The sequence below is a fragment of the Cryptococcus depauperatus genome, chromosome 5 (assembly GCF_001720195.1).
Source record: "Cryptococcus depauperatus CBS 7841 chromosome 5, complete sequence".
In the NCBI taxonomy this organism is placed as follows: Eukaryota; Fungi; Basidiomycota; class Tremellomycetes; order Tremellales; family Cryptococcaceae; genus Cryptococcus; species Cryptococcus depauperatus.
The window spans coordinates 331,028-353,950 of NC_089472.1; the positions used below are offsets into that span (position 1 = coordinate 331,028).

General features: G+C 42.6%; 9 protein-coding genes across 9 annotated transcripts; 5 read left to right on the plus strand and 4 right to left on the minus strand.

Moving 5' to 3' along the window:
• Positions 1-5,324: 5,324 nt before the first annotated feature.
• On the plus strand, positions 5,325-6,061 carry L203_104270 (uncharacterized protein; the record flags this gene model as incomplete). The annotated part of the gene is made up of 5 exons (XM_066213657.1): positions 5,325-5,339; positions 5,390-5,603; positions 5,665-5,766; positions 5,823-5,893; positions 5,948-6,061. The coding sequence occupies 5 exons, from the start codon at positions 5,325-5,327 to the stop codon at positions 6,059-6,061; spliced, it is 516 nt and encodes a 171-aa protein (XP_066069754.1).
• A 93-nt stretch (positions 6,062-6,154) lies between these two features.
• On the minus strand, positions 6,155-8,656 carry L203_104271 (uncharacterized protein; the record flags this gene model as incomplete). The annotated part of the gene is made up of 8 exons (XM_066213658.1): positions 6,155-6,343; positions 6,387-6,725; positions 6,773-6,997; positions 7,048-7,242; positions 7,293-7,851; positions 7,898-8,185; positions 8,241-8,520; positions 8,569-8,656. The coding sequence occupies 8 exons, from the start codon at positions 8,654-8,656 to the stop codon at positions 6,155-6,157; spliced, it is 2,163 nt and encodes a 720-aa protein (XP_066069755.1).
• Positions 8,657-8,812: 156 nt separating this feature from the next.
• On the minus strand, positions 8,813-10,409 carry L203_104272 (alkylated DNA repair protein AlkB; the record flags this gene model as incomplete). The annotated part of the gene is made up of 7 exons (XM_066213659.1): positions 8,813-8,970; positions 9,025-9,146; positions 9,192-9,224; positions 9,278-9,347; positions 9,397-9,568; positions 9,629-10,026; positions 10,079-10,409. The coding sequence occupies 7 exons, from the start codon at positions 10,407-10,409 to the stop codon at positions 8,813-8,815; spliced, it is 1,284 nt and encodes a 427-aa protein (XP_066069756.1).
• Positions 10,410-10,849: 440 nt separating this feature from the next.
• On the minus strand, positions 10,850-11,601 carry L203_104273 (uncharacterized protein; the record flags this gene model as incomplete). Its single annotated transcript, XM_066213660.1, has 6 exons — positions 10,850-10,861; positions 10,909-10,968; positions 11,019-11,207; positions 11,256-11,365; positions 11,421-11,494; positions 11,543-11,601. The coding sequence occupies 6 exons, from the start codon at positions 11,599-11,601 to the stop codon at positions 10,850-10,852; spliced, it is 504 nt and encodes a 167-aa protein (XP_066069757.1).
• Positions 11,602-11,764: 163 nt separating this feature from the next.
• On the plus strand, positions 11,765-14,801 carry L203_104274 (uncharacterized protein; the record flags this gene model as incomplete). Its single annotated transcript, XM_066213661.1, has 17 exons — positions 11,765-12,131; positions 12,190-12,282; positions 12,327-12,393; positions 12,451-12,583; positions 12,635-12,731; positions 12,785-12,834; positions 12,893-13,015; positions 13,060-13,185; positions 13,233-13,355; positions 13,399-13,457; positions 13,508-13,546; positions 13,595-13,681; positions 13,731-13,848; positions 13,897-14,104; positions 14,153-14,569; positions 14,631-14,678; positions 14,737-14,801. 17 exons carry the CDS (start codon positions 11,765-11,767, stop codon positions 14,799-14,801), a joined length of 2,220 nt encoding a protein of 739 aa, XP_066069758.1.
• A 2,199-nt stretch (positions 14,802-17,000) lies between these two features.
• On the minus strand, positions 17,001-17,944 carry L203_104275 (uncharacterized protein; the record flags this gene model as incomplete). Its single annotated transcript, XM_066213662.1, has 7 exons — positions 17,001-17,005; positions 17,076-17,106; positions 17,168-17,490; positions 17,543-17,651; positions 17,697-17,782; positions 17,836-17,860; positions 17,903-17,944. 7 exons carry the CDS (start codon positions 17,942-17,944, stop codon positions 17,001-17,003), a joined length of 621 nt encoding a protein of 206 aa, XP_066069759.1.
• Positions 17,945-18,178: 234 nt separating this feature from the next.
• On the plus strand, positions 18,179-18,589 carry L203_104276 (uncharacterized protein; the record flags this gene model as incomplete). Its single annotated transcript, XM_066213663.1, has 4 exons — positions 18,179-18,304; positions 18,375-18,414; positions 18,465-18,533; positions 18,582-18,589. The coding sequence occupies 4 exons, from the start codon at positions 18,179-18,181 to the stop codon at positions 18,587-18,589; spliced, it is 243 nt and encodes an 80-aa protein (XP_066069760.1).
• A 215-nt stretch (positions 18,590-18,804) lies between these two features.
• L203_104277 (uncharacterized protein) lies at positions 18,805-19,258 on the plus strand (the record flags this gene model as incomplete). The annotated part of the gene is made up of 2 exons (XM_066213664.1): positions 18,805-18,911; positions 18,955-19,258. 2 exons carry the CDS (start codon positions 18,805-18,807, stop codon positions 19,256-19,258), a joined length of 411 nt encoding a protein of 136 aa, XP_066069761.1.
• Positions 19,259-19,536: 278 nt separating this feature from the next.
• Positions 19,537-22,855, plus strand: L203_104278 (uncharacterized protein; the record flags this gene model as incomplete). The annotated part of the gene is made up of 6 exons (XM_066213665.1): positions 19,537-20,230; positions 20,282-21,026; positions 21,076-21,153; positions 22,097-22,374; positions 22,430-22,603; positions 22,695-22,855. 6 exons carry the CDS (start codon positions 19,537-19,539, stop codon positions 22,853-22,855), a joined length of 2,130 nt encoding a protein of 709 aa, XP_066069762.1.
• Between the last annotated feature and the right edge of the window lie 68 nt (positions 22,856-22,923).

Genomic DNA, 22,923 nt, shown 5'->3' on the forward strand with positions numbered 1-22,923 from the left:
ACACGCCAACTATACAGCAGCCTACTCTGGTCTTCTCGATAATTTCTACTTGACTCTTGCTATTGCAGGTGCTTGTCTCATTGGGTATGAGGTTGAAGCACATGTCCCGCGCAAAACAGGCAGGGAAGGACCTCATGAGCGCATCTGGGCAAGGATATACAAGGCCACTGTGAGGTCATGGCGCAGACAGAAGGACTTAGGGATACAACATCCGGAGAGAAGAGACGGTAGATCGAGCAGTGAGGGACTCGTAGACAATGAGGGAAAAAGAGATCCTGAGAGAGAAAAATTGGGCTCAAGAGAGAGTTGGGAGTTTGGATAGTAGGTCAATGACTGTATGTGCTGGGTTGATATTATAGCATATTTCAGCCAAAAGCATGGGCAGTCAATCCATCGCGCCCACTGCCAAGATGGCCTTTTATGTGGATTGCCGTAGCTCTCCAATCTAGAGAACGGGACATGCCTGCAAAATGTGGGCTGGATATCACGCTACATGCGAGATTTCTTCGCGGTTGCTGTCTGTCATGTTGCCTCAATAGACTACAGACTCAAGCTGACACACTTTTAGTCTTCTATACCCTTCTTCAGACACTCGTCATCATGCCGATCTTGATGCCTCTGCATATTTTTTATTCGCCTAAAGATATAGCCTCAACTTCAATGTTACGCGCTTCCGTTTCCTCACTTGTCAAATCGTCAGGCTCAAAATGGCTTTGGGTGCATGCTCTTCTTATATGGTGGCTGACTATAACTTGGACATATACCATCTTGTGGATCACATGGGGAGCTTTGGCGTATCGTCAAAGAGAAATCAAAGCTTTAGCAGCCAAAGTGAGAATTCAAAAGGCCTCAAAGAGAGAAATATCTAGAGGAGAGGAAGGCGGGGATGAAAATGTCATTGAGGAAAACTGCGAAGGAATCAAGAGATTCAGGACGATAATGGTAATGAATATTCCACCCGACATGCGTGATAAAGAAGTCCTTAGAGACTATTTTGACTATTATATACGTCGGCATCGTGCGCAAAAACAAAATCCTTTGAGACGCCAACCTTCAGGTCAGTTTATCAAACAAGGGATACCCATTGGACAGAATCCCTCCTGTTCAGTAGACGTGGAGCCTAAAGAAAGGTCCAACGTAGACGATGTGGTTCTTGTTAGAAAACTTGCTCGCCTCATCAGTCTTCGATCGAGAAGGGAAGAAGTTTTAAGAAATTTAGAAATTGTAAGACTCGTTTCTGCTGTATGAGGCTGATATCAGGCCCATACAAAATTAGCCAAGCGAGTTCTGAAAGTTGTGGCCAAGTACTATAAAAAACCCGAATTAATCAAGTCCATCAAGGATCCTGAAAAGCAGCATCGCATATCAATACTTGTAGAGAAACTCGGCAGATTTACTGAAGAAAGACCCCCACAGGATGAAACTGTGTGGGACGTAAGTTTTGGCCATGGTTTTTCTTTCCTTAAGTCGTCTAAGCTATCTAAATTTACCACAGGCGCTTCATTCAATTCCTCGAGAGTATCTTGATCCTTACCAAGAACTCACTTATGTTACATCGTTCTTCCACAAGCACAACGCCCCTATCATTGACTACCTCACCACAAAGCTCAGCTATCTCACAATGCTCTTGAGCGAAGCTCGGTCAAGACCGCTAGATGAGTACTCTGCAGCCTCAACAGCGTTTGTAACATTCATAGATGCAAAAACAGCCAGATTGGCTTTGAAAATTTTGGATAGTCATCCCAAAAGGGCTTTTGCGTGCAAAGCGATAGCAGCACCTGATTGGACAAACATTTTATGGCCAAGGCTAAGTAAAAGTGTTTACAAGGCAGAATTTGTAAGGGGATGGGCTGTTCATATTGGTGTTTGGGCGTTCACTTTGATTTGGGTAAGTTTACTCGCATGGGCGGCGCTGATTTTCAGATATTCCCTGTTTCCTTGCTCTGTGCGCTCGCTTCTCTTACAAACATTGCAGGCTTTGTCAAGCCGCTTCAGGATTTCTTAAATAACCATGCCAAAACTGCTTCTGTTATCACCTCTTTGGCGCCAGTCATTCTTGTAGCTCTCTTGACACTCGCAATTTGTCCAATCTTGTTGGTTATTGCAAACAAAGCAGAAACTATTGTCACAAGGTTGGGGATACATGATAGCGTGATGGAAAGATTTTGGAAATTTTGCAAGAGGATTTTATCTGGAAATTTGACAAGCTATTGCTAACTAAACATAGTGATGGTGAATGGTGTTGTCTTTTTCGCTGTAGGTGTCAAATCTCAAAGTATTTGGTGTATGGTTAATTTTCATTCAGATCGGGCAATCAACCATTAAGGCGTATCTCACCGCTTTTCAAGCTAAAAAATTCTATCCGCTTCCCATAATCGCCTCAGCATTTGTACGTTGAGCATTTTTTCTTCTTTTTTGTTATTATACGAAACACACTGATAAGAATGTAGCCTACTGCGGCACCATATTTTGCATCATACATCTTATTACAGGTTGCTATTCAACCTTTCTTTGAGGTGTTTCGTTTTGGAGTAAGGCATTTATCCACTGTAGCATGTTCATATCTTACATCTTGTTCGTGTAGTTGCCAACCATCATATATGTGTTTGGCACCCGTCGATCCATAATCCCTAGGCAACGCAGGTCCCGAACTGAACAGTATATCCGCTTCTCGTTATCTAATTGACATAGAACTGACTCTATATAGCCCTACTTTCAGCCATTTCAGCCAGTTGCCTCAACAACGTGAATATTTGGCTATCACTAGATGCCCAAGCTAACAAAACAGTTCTCGGTGGTGCTATCATGCATCTCTTTGCGCTTCTTAATCCCCTTGTTATTGCCTTTACACTCGTCTACTATGGAGCTTGTTATGGTAAGCGCGAACGTAGCTTGACAATTAATTCTATGGCCTAATGGGTATAGTGGTTTGGAAGCGACAGTTTATCTTCGTCTATGGTAGATTATATGAAGTAAATGGACGTCGATCGAGTATCAGAATTTTGCGATATAGCTTGGACGCCCTCGTATGTAAGTAGTCTTTTGCCGCTCTTTCTTGCCTGCTAATTGTTGTATAGTGGCGCAGTTTGTCCTATTTGCCTTCTTCATCTTGAGTCAGTGATTTTACAAATGAATTTATAGGCAAGGCTGACTTTTTCTAGACGAAGCTAAAGGTCACGCGGCTTCTACTGGGGTCTTGTTTGTGCTTACCTTGGTAGAAAAGCTAATGTAAGTCTATCGTATTGGACTTTTGAGGAAATTTTGTATTGATTACGCCTCAGCATAACGCGGGCTTTGAAAAAGAGATTTGATAAGTGCGCAAAGATGAAGCTTTGATTATAAAATCCTAACATGTGTAAATTAGGCTGGATCACGAAGAAGCAGATCTACTTTGTCCGCCTGTAACTCCATTAACGCATTCGACTCATAGTAACAGCAATGGGTCCGAATACGCATCTTCAGATGAAGACGACAACATCATCGATAGCCATAGGGCGAGAAACGACAAATATAGAACTTTACGACACAATCTTGGTAAATGGATAAAAAGTTGGAATAATCGACACAAATTCTTTTCGTTTCGCAAGTCAATTCCTTTTGACCGGACCATCTTTCATAGTCTTGATTCAAAAATTCATTTTGATCCCATACCGTCTTCGAATACCCCGCTTGATAATTATCTTATTGCACCATCCTACCCTACACCCATTTCTGACAACCAACGCATAGTTGTTCCACACCCACCTCTTCCCCCATGGGAAGATATTCCGCCATATCATCGTTCTAGAGGATACAATGATCAACCTGCTTACACGGAGGATTTTGATCGGTTCTTGCTTCTTCAACGCGACCCGCGTTCAGTCATTGACTTGGACGACTGCATTGAAATGAGGTTATCCCTCACTTCCGCCAATGGAGGATCAGGTAGAATGGCCAACTGGCCGCCAAGCTTCAGTGATCAAGAGGATGAGCTTAAGGATGAAGGAAGGCCATTAACATTGAGGTCAAAAATAGAACCCCTGTCCACTACGTCGCATCATAGCAACCAGAGCGATCTGATGCCCGAAACTTCACAGACTTGGATATCAGACCGAATGTCTCATTTCGCACGTCGACACACTGACGGCATTGCGGAGAAATATTTGCACCCGACAACTTCTTCGGCTATAGTAAATGATACTTTAGATAGTGAGATTCCACTAAACACTTTTTCAATTTTCTCTCTACCGACGACAGAAAGCCCAAAATATTTAGACGCTCCTACCAATTTTGAGCAGCCATCCGTGTATTCTGCTACTGGCTCAGCGTTTTCCCACACAAAAGGAACTGAAACTCGCAAATCGTTTCCCGTTGTTCTGGGTAGATCTTTGTCAGGACGCCGACCAAGCAAAACTTCAGCGACCACCGCGAACAGTACAAAACCTCTCACTCCGAGCTTTAGTCGTTCTCCCAGTGTCTATTCCTCTATTCGAAAAGCAAGTTCCATGTCTGCTCAACAACAAGCTTTGCTTGATGAAGTAATAGAAGAAGAAAAACTAGCGAGCAAGAATATGAGCGAAGAAGAGGCTGAAGAGATCAATCAAGAAAAAGAAGAGTTTTTGAAGGAGCAGGAAAAAAGAGGGGAAGGAACCACTAACGAAGGGGTAATGGGGTTGTCGAGGAGGCGTCCAAGAACTGGCACAATACTTTCATTAAACAGTGTAAGATCTTTCAGGAGAGGTGCCATGGCGGAATCAACAGTGGAAAGGCAAGTTTCCACTTCATAAAGAAACATGTTTTAGATTAACTATGATAACGCAGAGATTCAAGCTATAACTAGCCGCTCGATGACAATATGGGAAACATCCCATTTATGACGACTGAAAACCTGTTCAGCCGGGTGTTCAAGACTAGTATGATTACTGTGTACTTAGTATTCTATCGACCTATTCATGATTTACGTATATAATGAATGCTACTCCATATATTGACATGAAAATTATTATCAAATATTAGAAATAATGCACTAATCACTTATTTGTGCACTTGGAAAGCAATGCCTGCTACATACACAATAGGAGCAAGGAAGCATAAATGGCAAAGCCTTCACATCAATAATATGGGGCATTGCTTACGTAATCAAGTTTATTACAATGTCTTATATTATTAGTATAGTTATACTTGTGCATCTATTTCAACTATTATTACACTCGTTTCATTTCACTTTTCTAATGACACATTACAATTAATATCACTCATTGTCAAAATCGTCAGCTGAGTTTGTGAGAAACTCTTGTCTCTTTATTCCAAGTAACAACCAACACTTGAAGGATAGAAGATCAGCAATGACTGATTCAGAGGCAAGCTCTCACGCGTCTATCTATTTGACTCATCACTGATTAAGAACTAGTCTTTTCTTGAACTAGATATCAAAATGGATGTGCAACTCCTTTCAGATCGAGCGACATTACCTACCCATGGCTCTGTGTTCGCTGCTGGAATAGACCTTTACAGTGCAGAAAGCAAAACTATACCGGCTAAGGGTAGAGCGCTTGTAGATTTGCAGCTCTCTATTGCTGTTCCGCCAGGCCATTATGGTCGTATTGCTCCCAGAAGTGGTCTCGGTAGGTCTGAAGCCCTTTAGTTGTGAACAAAAATACTAAGATTGCTGTTTATCGACTCTAGCCTCGAAACATGGTATCCAAACGGGAGCCGGTGTTATTGATTCAGACTATCGCGGACCAGTCATGGTTTTGCTGTTCAACCACTCCGATGTAGACTTTGAAGGTATTTCACGTCCTAGACACTCTCGTGACATAGTTGCGCTGACACGACGTAACTAGTCAACCCCAAGGACCGTATTGCTCAATTGATTCTTGAGCGTATTTCCGTACCAAAACTAATACAGGTTGAGGTGAGTGTAGCCAGACGAACACCTTGAGAGTTGTGTTAATTGTCTTAATCTCAGTCTCTGAACAAAACCACCAGGGGCGCAAACGGGTTTGGATCGACTGGTGGATTCGGGCCTGCATCCAAGAAATTGAAACTAGAAGATGGGGAGGCCGCTAAACAGCCAGAATAATAATGCAGGGCTATGGTTTTATATGAACTATACCACATTCTGCTTTTCACAACGGATGTACAAATGTTGCGCTGCAGGATTGGGCAAGAAAACCTATCTAAGTTTCCAAATTTCTGAACGAGCCCGATCCCAAACTTGATGTTCAAGCATAACATCTTCGGCATCAAGCGCCATCTCCAAATCTTTCTTGGGTGTCGGATGTATAATCAGTTTCGCAAAATGACCAGCCGAACGAGCGCGAGCAAGTTGCGAAGGGTTGATCACCAAAGAGGAATCAACAATCTTGACATATGTCAGTCAATTCTTCTATGCGAGAGACGCTCACTTTTGAGAACTTATTAAGCTTGCTTGGAAAGATAAGAATATCAGGGGCTTGCTCCAACTTCAGCAAAGAGTAATGAGTTACATCCAGATTAACATCCTCTGCAAGATCTTCTGGAGGAGGGAAAAGTGGGTAAAAACTGCGTTGGTTGAGTACTTGCCGTATGTAACCCGCGAAGGTGTCCATGACCGCATTGGCATTAACCTCAGAATCAGGATCGGCTTCTTCAGCTCTCATAAATACTTGAGCTTGGTTAAGATGGAAAAGAATATCCACAGAGGTTAACGCAATGGACACCTCGTTAATGCAGAAAATGCAAGGATTAGGAAGAACCTTAATTTTCTATGAAAGGTGAGCACCAAAGCCGCACTTCATACAATATTGCTTACTTTTGGAATGCCTAAACCTTCCTTCTCAAACATCGATTGAGGAAACGCCATATGTTGTGACACCATATCTCGTATACTTGGAACGAGGAGAATGACAGTTCCGGAACTATTTTCAACAACAGTTTGCAGACGGTTTGAAATCTGATTCCGAAAGATTTCTGCTGGAGTCTGGCTCACTGCACATCCTTTAATGGCAGGATGCTGAGAGTCAACGAACGGACCAATCTGTTTTAAAAACAGTAAGCTTGCAAAAGAATTAATCCGAATACACATACTAGAAGGAGGACATCAGGTTTCTCTTCTGTGACTTTCTCAATTAAAGTGTCAAGCGGCTCATACGAAAGGCTGTCGTTTAGTGTGAAAGGACCGGCTGCGATGATAATCGTGATGGGCTCGCCATTCAATTTCGGGCCATACTGATAAGATATGAGATCTGAAGCTGAAGACTGCATGAGAAGACTTGGGGGTGACTGCGCCATGTAATTATCAGATAGCCAATCAATCAACACAAAATACTTGCCATCAAAATTTCCTCCACAACAAATTTCTCGCCACCTCCATTTCTGCCCTTGACACAGACGCAGCAGCCAGAATACAATGGAAATCCTTGAACGCCAGGTGCACCACCTCTGACTCTAAGTTTGTGTTCAGGGAATTCTAAAGCTATACGTTTACCTGCGCCGATAAGTCTTGAAGATTGAAGATGGAAAGAACTTTTTAATGAGTTCTTGTCAACCTTGGAGGACGTAGCACTTGATAATATTCGCCCAACAGTGTAGATGCTCTCATCTGAAATGAAATGGGGGTCGCCGAGTTCCATAAGACCATAAGCCTCTTTAATAGATTCTGCGTAATCATCGATCAGATCATCTAAGGCTTCACTGCGTTCAGAAATTTTCTCAAACATGTATCGGTAATTGTAGTCGGAGGAGTCTATCAGCGAGGATAATTCCACTCTAGGCTTGGAGTGTTGCTTGCTGCCTGATGACGAGAAAGATGGAAGATGCGGATTGAGTGTCTCAACTAGGTTTTGTGAGCCTGCATAAAGGTTAAGTGGTTGTATTTTTTTGGAAGAAGAGCTATACAGGGTGGCATTAGTGACGAATAGATTAAGTGATAACCTACAAAGTCTCTGCTACTGAAGGACTCATTGGACTTGAGGGCACTGACAAACCCATAGAATCTTTGTTAATGGGAGTGGCCAGAAAAGCGTTATTGGTAGATGAAGCAAGCTGGGAAGGTCCAGGGCGATAGCTACTTGAGGTTGGAGGGATAGGCGACTTTTTGTGTGGTGTTGTAGAGTTGACTCCCGATATAGTTAATCTGTTGTCACCCGAAGAATCGTAAACAGTGGCTGAAGAAGGAGCATTAGGGGTTTTTACATGGCGCACAGGGGTAGCAAACCCTCCTAAGCTAAGAGCTGTGAGCAAAATTAACAAAGTAGATGGCAGAAAAGGCAGATACTTACAGGCCCTCCAAATCACCCAAGTTTCCTTTTACTTTCTTGACTCCAACTGCAACTTTTGGATCATTGCTCAAAGAAGATATACGGTCCGTGGCGCCTCCCATGCTAGTAATTGTCTTGGTCTGTTGCTGGCGTTGCAAATCTGTCCGGAAATCCTTCACAGAGTCAATTGTCATGGTGGATAATTTAGAGCGCAGCCCCGATGGCCTTGACATAACGAATGCTTCATATTTGTAATACAAGTCATGAGCATTTAGGTGATAGAGACGAAGAAGGGAGAGGCCTAGAATGTATATGAGTAAGAGATATTGTGAATGCACTCCACACTAACACTCCGTCATAACATCAGGATGCTCTGTCAGAGCGTTGCCAAATTGTTTGGCGAGCTCCTCTCTGTTGATGGTTTCTGAAGACGACATGAGCTGTTGTTTCTTGACGTGCTTAAACAGAAAGTGACGAGAGGAGGAAAAAGGAAAAATAAATATATTTTTACATCCAAAATAAAGTACAAAAAAAACGCGTTTTTCAACGCGTCTTAAATGACAACATTACGTAAATGATAGATGCATTCTTTATCACCTTGGTCTTTTAAAACCAGGAGGAAAGACTTGTCTTGCATTGATGTTAATACGAGCTGTGGATATCCACTGTTTGGCAGCTCTCATCTGCGGCGAGTCATTTTGTTCCAATTGAAAATGCGATGGCAGTGTGCCTTCCATAATACGTGGGATCCCTATAAGAAATGAAATTAGTTGAAATCAACTTCTTTGATCTAGCTCATACTAACCATGGTATGATTGTCTGCCTGTTCCGCTCATAATCAACATATCGCCTGATCTCAAAATGATAGGAGTAGGAGTATCATTTCTAGAAGCAGTACCAAGCAGCAGTATGGCAGCGTGACCAAGACTACAGGAGGTTAGATAAGGCGAGAGTTTCGAAGACTTGACTTACGATATAGACACAAGTGGACGAGCGGGGTCAAGCCTAATTCGCATTCAATGGTCAGAATTGTTTTGAGAGTCAGCAATGTATCTTACTCTGCGCGATCAACGTGGGCCATCAAAGTGTCATTGAGCTGATAAAAGTTGACAATTCCAGTATCTGGCTCTGCACATATATATATCAACATTGATAACTTAACTCGGAACTTGCTCACTATAGTTCTCGGACCAACTTTGGTAATGGTATGACGACGCCTCGTCTTCCGATAAATCACTAAATACTTGTTCCCATGGTATTGATGCCACAGCAGAGGAGCATATATCGGCAAGGGGAGCAGGGAAAGGGATTGGATCATCCAGCGCGAAATTGTAGGACTTGGTAGACCACTTGAAAGAACGCATGGTAAGTTTTGATGCTCCATGCTACTGGCCAACTGCTATCCTCACTTGATAGATCCAGCCTAAATTTGCCCAGCGAAGTTCTTTCATCAACCTTTCAGCTGTTTTTATCCCTAGTTTATCACTAGGGACATCTCCTGTCCAGTTCTTGTTCCGGGCAATAATTTCATCGTATCCAATTACCGATGCAGGCTCTGTGTCATTCAATGTTCTGCTTTTGGGTTGTGATTTTGAGGCCGAGTGTTGCGAATCGATAGCTCCAGTCATGTGCTTGGGATAGACATTTGCTTGAGGATTAGATACGTACAAGTCGAAGAGATTATCTGGTAGATTGTAGTGGGTTGTTAACGAAAGAGGGTTCGGTGGAAGTGTATATCTGGCGAGGGAATCATGGAGAAATGTCAGCTGCTGACTGACAGACATATAATCCGGGATAAGAATACAACCTATCACCTTGATGAGATTGTATTAAGACTTTAAGAACAGAGCAGCACTTACCTGGAGCGACAACATAGGCAACTGCTCCATCTTTCAGTCTGAGCTTGGAGAGATTTGATGTATCAAGATTTGCTCGTTCTCCCTTTTCTTTCTCTTTTCCTTGTTTTGACTTTTTTGCTTGGTTGTTTATGAGTTCTGTTTCATTTTCAGGACTCCACCACCCAGCTTGCCAGACCTCATCATCCTCTTGTGCTTGTGACCGAGATAGATCAATGAGACGTTCTTTCCATTGGAGAAGAGAAGGGTAGCGGTTCAGGTATGCACGATTCTTGAAGTGCTTTTCTGCCAGTCTGAAAGCAGTATGGGTTCGCTCTGGTATAGCTTCGCCCATCTGGTGTCGCTCAAATGATTGAGGCCAATTTGTGCTTTTGTCGACAAATATGTGCACTTTTAAAATAATTCGTTGAAAAAAAAGTCCAAATTATCACAATTCTCCCCGCCTTAGTTGATTTCCGGGCAATGCATCTAATCAGCATCGTTTATCGGCATTATGGACATTTTCGTATCATCTAGTGGCTGCAACTATGGCGTATTAGATGATGGGTATCCCTGTGAACCTTGGAAAGACAATCTAAATGCTTTCGAAAGATTGTGATCTTGACAAAAACTATCATCTCTATAGAGGCTGTGACAAACTTGAGACAGAAGCGACGACAATAGATATGATAAAATGGAGACTAATGACAGCATACAATCCAACTGAAAACATTAAAGAAACCAATGCATCATCGCGTATGAGACCCTCAGGGCAGAGACAATGTAATCACACATTTACAATTTGACCTAAGAAAACAGGTCAATGAACAATCATTGCCAGTCAAAACACTAACCTGCTTGAGTCCATCCTTCCACATAGTGAAATAAGGGGTGACACCATCCTCTCTGTAATTCTAGAGAACAGTCAGTGTAGTAAAAGCCTTTAGGAAGTAATGTAGCGTACAAGCAACGCAACCATGCCGTCAGGGTTCATGCTTTCGCCAGTGTAAAATTCAAAGTCTTTGAAGTTCGCTACGACTCTCTTGGCGAAATTCTGAGCTCCCTGCTCAAAAGCGGAAACTCGGTCTGGGTTAGTTTTCTCGAGGTGGGTCTTGACCCTCTTCATGTAGTCTTTAAGATGGGTCAAAAAAGACTAACCAAGAAATGAGCATTAAGATAATCCAAGCAATGATAGTCTTACCTTTTTGTCGAAAGTAGTAGGCTGCAGTCGGAAAGAGTGAACAACATTGTTGACCTGCGTAGCACCATCCTCAAGAGCCTCGGCCGCCTCTTCAGCGGATGGGTTAGCGCCTGTAAAGAACTGTGAATTCACTTTGCTCGCTTAGTCAAAAGAAAGCAGGAGTACCAATATCAATGTCACCCTCTTTGACGACAATGTTGGCACAGTCAACCTCGTAAACAATGTCATCAACTAGCTTACTATTGACTATCAGCGCCAAAAGTTGCTACAGCATAAGCGCTACTTACATGGGAAAGGCATCGGAGAACATCTCATCGCCGGTAATGATGTCTTCGTAGAGCAACATTGTGACTGTTTTTTACGAGTTTAATAGAGATTATTTTGATGCAAGAAGAAAAGAAAGAAGACAAATTTCATGAGAATTTTTTCCATTTTTACCATTACGTAAACTGTGTCTTAAATGTGAGCTGTCATGACAGGCCATTGTTTCTTTTTTGAACATATTCATAATGTTTGTAAACCGTTCTTTAGCATCATCATCTACTCTTTCAAGCCTCGTCAAAGAATCTCGCCAGGCATCGTTAGAGCTCCAGCGAAATAGTGGTCAGCAGAGCAAACAGCGGAATGACTTGCAAAAGTCCAAGGTATCTCTAAGTCAACAAGCCCGGATAGAGCTTGCAAAAGACCTCAGCTATGCGACCTCACTACAACTTTATCGCAAGAAGGCTGCTTCCAAATCTCCTTCAATATTAATAAAAGAAAGCGTCAGAAAAGACATATCCCAAAAACTGAGAAGAAATACAAAGCGAATGTTGTCGCAATCTATTGTTCTTCCTGGTCTCACTCCTTCAACCAGAAAGCCCAAGAATGCCATACGTACGAAACGAAGCATCTGAACAAGGAATATATAACTGCCTACTGATGTTTGTTTCAGATCAGGACGCAACTATCTCCCATCAAAATCTACATAACATCTCATCCTCTGAGCAATTTGGACAAATCTCCGCTAACAAAGTTGAGGTTGAAAGTAAGTTGCTTGAATTTGGTATGGCGTATTCTGACAGACTGTAGAGGTCGCGCCTTTACAAGAAAAGAAGATCGCTCGGTTACGAGACGGTCTTAGTAGAGTACTGTTTGAGTATGTATTTTTTTTTAGGATATGCAACGATTGTTTTATTAACTATCGTATTTTTAGTCCGGGAGTTCATTCACTGCGCGATCCAAGAACAGGAAATTGGAATTTCGATGCTTCCCTTCATGATATCCCTCATCCAAAGAATTTTGCATTTCATAGATGCTCCCTCTACGTCACTCCATCCCAAGACAAGGTGTGTTCTTGTTCAAAAGAAAAACTATGTTTTAATTCAACAAACGAGTAGAACCTTTTGGAGCTTGCCCAGCGACACAAGTGTTCTTTTTATGGATCAACGTCAACAGTCGGAAAAGCACTGAGTCAAATTTACTTTGCTCTTAGTGGTCAGTCGCCATCGCAAATAGTGTTGACATTACACTTATGATAACTATTTTAGGTGGCAGAGGCGTTGATACAACATCTTTCAGTCAAGTCTTCTCCACTGAAGTAAGCATTACAACTTAAATCAAAGACATGCAAAATCGGTTTGACCATTTTAACGAAGAGGTCGGATTTTACTCGCGGTGCTGCGTTACCTGCAATGGTAACACTAAGCAAGAAGTCCGAGCTATGTTACTCGATAGATAATGACAAGACATATGATACTGATAATATTCTAAGCGACTTTGTAAGAGTGTGGAATTTGTATTGCAACTGCTGACAGAAACCCAGGGGCATGTCTTGGAGAAGATGCTCACTTCTTCTTCCCAAGAATTCAAACGTTTTTTATTATCAAGTCCGGAGGACACAATTCCAGAGGGAGAGAGACAAAGTACAGAAGCTTACTATTATAAAAAAGTAGATCAGTCGTTCTCTCTAAATATTTGCCAAAGATAACAACCTAGGTTGGTTCTCTATTAATGCGTTCTCAACTCGATTGTTATCACCCCGGTCTTCCCGGTACGGGAGTCTTCGATATTAAAACAAGAGCATGCTTTCCTATCCGATATGATCGGGCGAATTACCTGGTATGTGTTGTCAAAAATTGTATCCAGTTTGACCTATGATTAGGCCAATTCTGTGTATGATGTCTGGAAAGATAAAGGCTATACTGGATCTTATGAGAGAGAGTACGTTTAATCAGGCAAGACAAGGATCCAGGCTGAGAAATTGATATTAGATATTATGATCTATTACGTGCTGCAATGTTGAAGTATAGGTGAGTTTGATTCAGCGTAGGTATTATTCTTGTTGATAAACGGCCCAGTTTCCAAGCTCGTATAGGAGAGATGGATGGGATCTTCTTAGCCTATCACAACACATCCCGAATCTACGGCTTTCAATACGTACCACTGTGAGCTTTTCTAAAGAGCTGTTTGAGTGAATTTAATGTTGGCTTTTAGTACTGAGATGGATCAAAGCCTTTTTGGTTCCAGTGAGGTAGCTGAGGTTGTTTTCAAGTTTGTTGTTTCAATATTCGAAATATTACTAGATTCTTGTGTGACTGCTTTTCCTGGAATGGTGTGTTTCACGCATATATATCCATTTGCCACTGATACCCTCTATTAGGATGTCAAGGCACTTATAAGACATACTCCAACTATTCATCGTCACAGCGTGACTGCTTATGTGCAACCAAGGACTTGGGATGAATCACAAGGATCTTGTCCGGTGCAAGCTGTTACCATTATAATGGAGAACTATGTCAATGATCAACTAATGGACAGCCCCATGATGACTTATATGTCTGCTGACGAAAGTAACTGGATATCAGATTGTAGGTTGTCCATCAAAAGTGATGTAAAGGAGTGTTGATGACTTACAGGGATTATCAAATACACTATTCAAAAGAGTGATATGGATGGTGACAGCCAGGCTCAAATCCGAAAGATTCTTAACGAGCATCTACAAAGTTTAATTGCAATGGCCACTCTCTATGTTCCTGAGGGACAATCAGTCGAAAGCATGTCCAAAATGTATCAAGAAAGACAAGGAGCTATTGAGGCTGGTATACATCCTGCAAACTTTGAAACGCTCCCAAAACAGTCTTCCCCCAGCTCTTTGGGAAAAAATACAGCAGAACATGATGATTTCGAACCATATTCGGATTCCTCCAAAAACGTAGAAAACACGGGAGCAATGGTCATCCAATGGAAACAGCCTAGTCGACACACATTGCGGCTACGAAGAGAGGCAAAGGCAAGTGGACAAGCATATGAAAAAAGAAAAAGCACATGGAAATGTTGGCAAGTGCCTCAAGATGGCTATGGAATCAGCTTTCGATCTTGATCATTGCTGTTAAGGGTTGTTGAGAAAAACATCCCTCAACATACTCAACTTGGCTAGCAAATGTCTGTTTCAATATGATTTATAACCAACAATATATGTGTAGTATTAACATACATTTAGTTATATGTCCCGCACTCGACAGTCTCAAAAAATATTGCAATTATGGTACCTATTTACGAGCCTGATCTCGTAACATGGAATATATCCAATAAACCAATTGTAAATACTATTCACTGTTTTGTGGCCTTTTGGTTAAGACTCAGACTTGTTACGACCTTGCGGAGGCGCTGTCCCTCCTCACATAATGTTTAGTCCATAGATATATAGAAAACGTTTATAGATTGTGAGATCCTCTTGGAGGGTCAACTTATCATATGCTATACATATTGGCCTTACCACTTAATATACACCCAATGCTCTCAATAACATTTAAAGCCAATTCTACCATCGACTCTTGCACGAGTTTCACCACAATCTTACAGTTAACGTTTGTAAGCAACCAACATCGTCCTCCTGTCCCGGATTCCAAGACCTCTGGCAACAGGATCGCAATACTCCTGCTCTTCGAAAGCTGTCTATATACCATATGTGAAACACATTTTTGATGTGCAAATCCATTCACATCTTATGGATCAACTGGATGTCTTTTCAGCGCATTGCGTTTGAATATAGATCAAACCAACAAAGTAGGACGCGGAGGATCGTGCCGGAACGGCATGCTTGGTGATATTCATATTGGTTCAAGCTCATCGACATTGGAAAGAGAGACAGAATAACACCCTTATTGAATGTTTTCTATATATATTTTCAATTATCTTGAGCAATAGAATATACAGCCAAACAATCCATAGGTTGTCTTTCTTCACAACGTATGTTTTGAATGCCATCCTCACTCACTTCCAGCAATGCGGTAGCTACTTGGCTAGCTCGACAATTTGTTCCTACCCAGGTTGTGGGAACGTTGGCTACTGAGATTCTTTCACTTCCAGGGCTCTTATACGATAACAAAGCTTACTAAGACAGTTTAGTATGCAAACCAATCAACTCAAGGCCTTACCACTGTCAAATAACTCCATCGACGTTGCCAATACCTCTTCCCTGTTCCAGGTTGTTTAACTGTTGGTGGCTTGGGAGCTGGCTGCTAAGTTTTTTCTATTACTTTCAAGTTTACTATGGGATGAACAGCGCTTACAACAATATATCAGAGCATGAAGTGAACAGGTGGTCAGTTGTGTTCAAGAGCAAGGCTCTACCGTCTATATGGCAAGCAGATGAGAGAAGAAAATGGATTGGGCTTACTATGAAAAAGTCTTTGGACTCGCTCTCGCTCTCACTCAAGCAAAATGCCGAGGGGACTACTCGTTATCCTTTTACGATCCCCTCGTCAGAGACCTTGGAATCTGGGGCAGGAGGACGGTAGTTGATGGCTTACAGAAGTGGCTGCAAGGTGGTGGTGAAACTCGTGCGATAGTTGACGGCTGTTATGGTCTTGGATGTTCTTGATATTGATGATGTGTTGAAAGTAGTGAGGCCTGTATGTAACATATGATGATTGATCCTTCAAGAGGATCCCCTACATTTTATGAGCATTTTATACAGATCTATGAACTGAATGATAGAGTAATAGAAGAAAAAAAGCAGGCCTCGCCGATGTGATGGCTCTGCACTGAACAGTAGGTGAAAGCAGGATAGCGTGCGTACAGCGTCGTAACAAGTTAGATCCTGATAGCTTGGCTGACTCATGTTAAACAAAAATTGCCACACATACACTCACATCGTTCTTAATCTGTCCTTGAAGAGTTTTTTTTTGTTGAGAATCCGGCTTCTCAAATACTGTAAAGGTTGAAAGAAATAGCTAGATTGATAGTATCATGGCGGAGTCATGCCCATGGATTCCAGTATCTACAAAACTCGTTATAGTCAAAAGGCAGCCCAAAGTCACATAAAGAACCAAGATAGAGGAAACAACGAGTGTGTATCCGGTGTCAATATTGTAATGCAAAGTATTGGGATTGATGATTGAGCCAAACTATTCAATGTCTAATACGAAAGGCTGCAAGTGCGGTAGGGCTTTGGCCAACTTTTTTTTTGGTAACTAGTATACCATGAGGGCGTTATGTTGGGATTGGCGATATCGTATTCTTTTTATTTTCTTTTCAAGTGGAAACACTCATCCTCTGAGACTATACAAGGTGAAAGGTTTAACCACATGCATATCTTCTTATGATGGGTTGTTTAAAGGATCAGGACCAATACTCGAATTACTAAACATCAGCGCCTCGTCATACAAGACGGCTCACCTAAAAAATATCAACTTGATTGCAAGAGCCATCGCGCCATGCAAAACGGCAACTCCGACAATAAGAAAGCGGGCCAGCTTATTGTTAGACTGGGTGCATTTGACGCAACAAATAATCATGTCAGCACAATGCTCAACGTCACAGAGGCAAGATAAATACCGAAACAAGTATAGGGTAGATATTTGTAACTCTTATCACATCAGTTTGCGTCTCTGGACTACACGTGCTTACATAAAGTATCCTGAACTGACAGCACCCAACCCGACTAAAACCCATCTCACAATGCCAACAGGAATCAGGCAGAGTAGACTGATGGGAATATAGATGCCCATCGCATAACCGTAGATGCCAATTGCTTCTGCTATACTCCATTCGCCTACACTTAGCCATTTGGTAACACTCCACAATAAAGCGGGAATCAAAAGGCCATATATATAGACTGTCGAGGTTGCTGTAGAAAGCAGAGGCAAATATGAGATTGTAGGCGATGAAGTCATATATTGAGTAATGGAAGCAGTCAGAGTCGAAGTGGTATACAACACGAGAATAAGGGTGGTCAATGTCCAAAATGGGCCTGTATCGATGTTCAGTTGGCTCCGATGGATGTGAAAGTTGCTTAGGTTTACCGTATATATCAATGTGGCCGTCACAGACTTCAATGACAAAACCCGGTCGAGGAATTATCGCCATTCCAGCCCGTTTCAAGACTGTTTTTGTGTCGACATCAAAGTATGTCTATACACGTTCAGATTCAATACAGAGAAATAACATGAAACCTACTTGGTAATACGCCAAATTGAAAGGACTAAAAGGTGCATCAGAAGCAGCACTAGTGGTATTTCCATTGTTTTGAGATGGAAGAAAAGCTGCATGTGAGAAACGTATACGCTGTTGAAGTGCTTACTTTGAAACTCAAGACCTGTTGAATGAGAGGGGCCTGCTGGCTAGAGAAAATTGAGTAAAGATAAAACGTATGCAAAACACACCTCTTCATCAACATCTACAAAAGCGTATCCTTGATTTGCCATGTTGATATACTTGAGAATACAAAAGAACAAGGCATTGAGATGAACATAAATGACATGATTGATTACGTAACAGTTTTGAACAGCTTATGCCAGCTGCGTATTTGTGACGAGGAAGTCACAATATTATCACTATCTTGTTATCATCTCTATATTTTTAATAATCAATAAATCGTCCATAGCAAACGCCACTACTCGGAATAACACAATATCTTCAACATATCTAATCGTCTCACTATGTCTGATAATCAAACCCCCTCTACCACTGGAGATTTTTCGGTAGCAAGTACTCCGCTCAAAAAGTTCAAGTTGGTGTTTCTAGGCGAACAAAGTGTAGGAAAGACTAGTCTGATCACAAGATTCGTGCGTGGACTCGTCAAAAACCATATGGACATATTCATCGAGAACTGACATGTCTATTTTGAATGATTAGATGTACGACACATTTGACAACACTTACCAAGCAACCATCGGTATGTGTCAAGTTGTTGGCAGGAGTACATCCTCTGATCATTTGTGACAGGCATTGACTTTCTCTCAAAGACAATGTATCTTGAAGATCGGACGGTCAGATTACAACTTTGGGATACTGGTAGGTGTTCCACTTGGTCACGACTTCATGCTGATTTCAAGCCATTAGCTGGGTAAGCTATTCGTGATTGACAGAGCATTGTTAATATAATCGTCTCACGCATGATCAACTGTAGACAAGTATGTTGATTAACCTAGGCCGTGTGCGCTGATACTTAGGAGCGTTTCCGGTCACTCATACCCTCCTATATCCGCGATTCTTCTGTAGCAGTCATAGTATATGACATCACTAGTAAGTTGTACATCGTTTTGCAAAACTGACTCCAGATCGAATGTCGTTTCAAAATACCTCAAAGTGGGTGGACGATGTACGGAATGAACGCGGACAGGATGTGATCATTGTTCTTGTGGGAAATAAAACAGATTTAAATGATAAACGGTTGGTCATTTAGGAAAAAGCCTGAGCTGACATTGTTTGATAGACAAGTGACTTTTGAGGATCTCGATAAGCGAGCAAAGGAATTAGGAGTCATGTCAATCGAAACATCTGCCAAAGCTGGGCATAATGTAAAAACTCTATTCAAAAAGATAGCTATGACTTTGCCAGGAGGAAGCGACGCTAAGGATGCTACGACTACCAGTTCGTTATCTAGTTTTGATGTTGATGCTGACAGAAAGAAATCGACGTCTCTGCGACACCTCAAGAGATTCCTCAAGCAAACAGCTGTTCATGTTAAAAGCAAAATGAGAAGATGGTTCACATTATACCGTTTCAATGTCTTGTGATGGATGGATGTGGCGTATGACGCGACTGATTTTTATTTTTGGTAGGCTGTGTTGTGAATATTTATATAACGTTGAAAAGTATGTGCATATTGCTATGCCATGCATAATTACAAGTACATACAAGTGCAATAGTATTTCCTATTCAATTAAATACACAAGCGGTATGATAAGGAAAGTCAAAGGTGCCTTTGAACGAAATAAATAAAAAGTGTGTATACAAATATTCATTGGATATTTATCTCTCAACAAAACTAGAATTTACATTTACATCTTTCAACATGACATTCAGAGATAGCATAATCTCAAACTCATCTTCTACATCTTACCCTTCCACCATGTCAAGTCTCTCTCTCTCTGCGTTGGGACTTACAGACTCACCTCTACCAGGCAGACCAAAGACGGCTTCACCTGCTGGTTCACCTTCTCTTATCCCGCCACGCCAGCAGAATATACGAACATCTGCTTCAAAATCTTCGTTGCGACAAGAAGTGACGACTAATGCTGCCTCTCGTATCGCGCAACAGCGCTCAACTGAATATCTTCGCCCAACTCATGATCGACAACAGCCACTCCCAAACTCCAAGGAGGATGTTACGACAGCGTTGCAGCCGTTCAAAGACGCCAACATAGCCACTCGCTATGCTGCCAGTGTTGCCAAACCCTCGGGCGCATCGCAGACCGTCAAAGGAGCAATGGCAGCTCTCCAGTCAGCGAGGAGCTCCAAGCCCGCAATGGTGGTCCCCGTTGCATCTCCTCAGTCAAAGAACTCCATGGCCGATGAATGGGAGGCTGAGCTGGTCAAAGACGCACAAAAGCTTAGTCTCGGTTCAAGTACTAGGAAAACAGGCAACGTCAGAGAAAAAGTGCGTCAGATTCAAGGAGGAGACTCAGAGTGGGAACGATTTGGGCAGGAAAAGTCCAGCGAGCGAGAAGCTGAAGACCAGGCAAGACGTGGGACTCGGGGTAATGTTGGTGAGTCTATCATGACTGAGACTTTAACCATCTCTAAATATCATGGAATAGCCTATCCTCCGACGATGCCTCGCACTCCCATTCGAGCAGTAAATACTGGCGTGACATCTGTGCACGTTGGCGTTCGTCCTCGTCTTCATCCCTCCAGAGCCTCTGAATCTATGCTTCGCAACCAGCCTGACTTGAGTATGCCTGCGCCTCTGTTTTCACCTGCGACTGCTTACGTCGAGCTGCCGGCAGATGAGAATCAATCCAACTATAACGGGAACAAGTATGAATCCGACTTGCTACAAAAAGCTCAAAAAGAGTACGAGCAATGGTTAGCAAAGAAGGCGGAAAGGGAAGGAGGGATGGAAGGAGCAATGCAAGACTGGAAACCCCAAGGGCGAGAGATTGCACGACCTAGCGGCTTGTCGCCTTCTTCTGCCACCATGCAGCACATGCCCTTGTCGGCGGGGCAATCTACTCAAGAAGAGCGTTATGTTTGGGCTTATCCTCATACTCCACCCGATGCTCATGATGATCAGGTGTCCCACAGCCATGTTCGGACCCAGTCATTGCAACAGCAAACGACTTCTAAAAGTCAAACAAAAACACAATCTCAATACCAACCCCAAGCTCACCCAGCCGCATCCCAGGAAACAGCCCAACAGTATGATCATTCCAACATCCAGGCCCAGATTCCGCCAGGCCAGGAGGCGTTTTATGCTCATTCAGCTTATTGGGACCCATCATATTGGTGGGGAATGTACGGTGATGCTAATGCAATGTCTATGATCCATATGGATCCTTCCCAGTATGTCTACAGTGCGGTCAATCGATAACTCAACGCTCACTCTTTACAGGAAGTCCATCCAACATGATGAGAGTGGTGGACAAAAAGAGGGAGAATTGACTCTTGAGGAGCTTCAAGCATATGAGATGTGAGTCAATAGTCCTTTGAGTCAACCCTTTCACATAAAGGATACCTTCTCCTGGATTTGGAACCTGTTTCTTCCTTGGAGATTTCCTTTTGCCCGCATTCGTCTTTTGTTGGGAACGAAGATTATGATTTAAAAGTCTATTCTCTCCTCCCTTCATTACTTTTCATCTCCCACATCAGAAATCACCTTTCTTCTCATCATGTTTGGCATGTCTCCAACCATGGGTCCGATGGCCCTTCAGTCGGCAGTGCAATCACTTGGCGGCCAACAGCCACAATATGACATGTCAGCTTACCAACAACCCATGCCTCAGCCAACAAGTTATGGCGGGATTGGTTTTGGTTTGAGTGGCATTGGACCTATGGGACCTTCCCAACCTCCTAATCTAAATGGAATGGGGAGGATGTCTGGAATGGGAGGAATGTCTGGAATGGGAGGGATGTCTGGAATGAGCATGATGGGTACTCCAATGGCAACAGCAATGTCTGGTGGCTTATCTGTTGGCCGAGGAGCGGGCATGTTGAATGCAATTCCCGGTGGCTTCGGCTCTTCACAGTTGGTTATTTTCCTTCTTGTTTCATAGTCCACACACCTAGGCGGAATTCTTCCTTTCAACTGTCTTTAAGGAAGCTACTCTTAATGGAGTACTTTCAACGGAGTGGTGCCCCATGGTTTACCGGAGCACCGCTTTTCAGCTTCTTGACTATTGCGTTGTAGTCAAAGCAGCCTTTGAAAAAGACAAGAGTGCTGACAATTGCATTTGTATCGCTCCCATGTCATCCCTCAAACACCAATTTTCGAATTCAAACCCTTCACCTCGGTCTCGACACCATTCTCACCAATCATCATATTGTCGATCAAACACTCCCACTCATGTACAAACCCCACAATCTTCCCCATGTCTGAACCCGCCAAAAAATCGAAATCGGTCGCCATTAAGCAGGACCAATAACATGATGTATGGTCCTTATCAGTGGGGAGGTATGATGGGTCAAGGCATGATGGGTCAAGGCATGATGGGTCAAGGCGGCAATAACATGGGATATCCGGGAGCTCAAGTTGGCATGCAAGGGAATCACAATCCATACGCAATGATGGCCAGAAGCCACTCAACGCCTGCCCAAAGCCAACCAGTTGGGACAGATGAGAGCTACAAACCGTTTGATCCTTCAAAAATGAAGCAAAGTAGATTGGGACACTATGGTTATCTTGATGGCAGAGGTGAGTAGGCAAATCTATTATACAATCCTTTGATAATGTTGATGTAACTTTGCAGAGCTTGCTGGACCTCCTGTAGGCCATGTACCTGCTGGAATACAACCTGGAGCACAGAACATGTCACCCCAAAACGGCAAATCGGCTGTTGGCGCCTCTTTTACTGAAAATGTTCAAGGCAGTGTCTCGGGTTGGGGCTACCCTGCTGAGAATCCTCGTGCACGCTACGACGGTGGTGTGTATCCCTCATTCTGATCATAGTGCTATTAACTGACAGGCTTTTTGATGTTGGCTGTGGGCAACTACATCAATTAAAATCATACTAGCTGCCTCAGGTATACACATACAAGCAGATCTCGATACTCCCTATATTCGCGATCCAAATGGGGGAGGAACATCAGCTTGGACGACGGGACACGGGTCAAACGGGTCGACCGTGAATAACGGAAGACTAAGGCATGGGAGATTGAGAGAAGGTAAAGTGTAAAATAACTGTGTTTTGCCAATTGTGATTTTCAAAAAATGTTCTTTATGTTTTGTAAAATTTTATGTTTT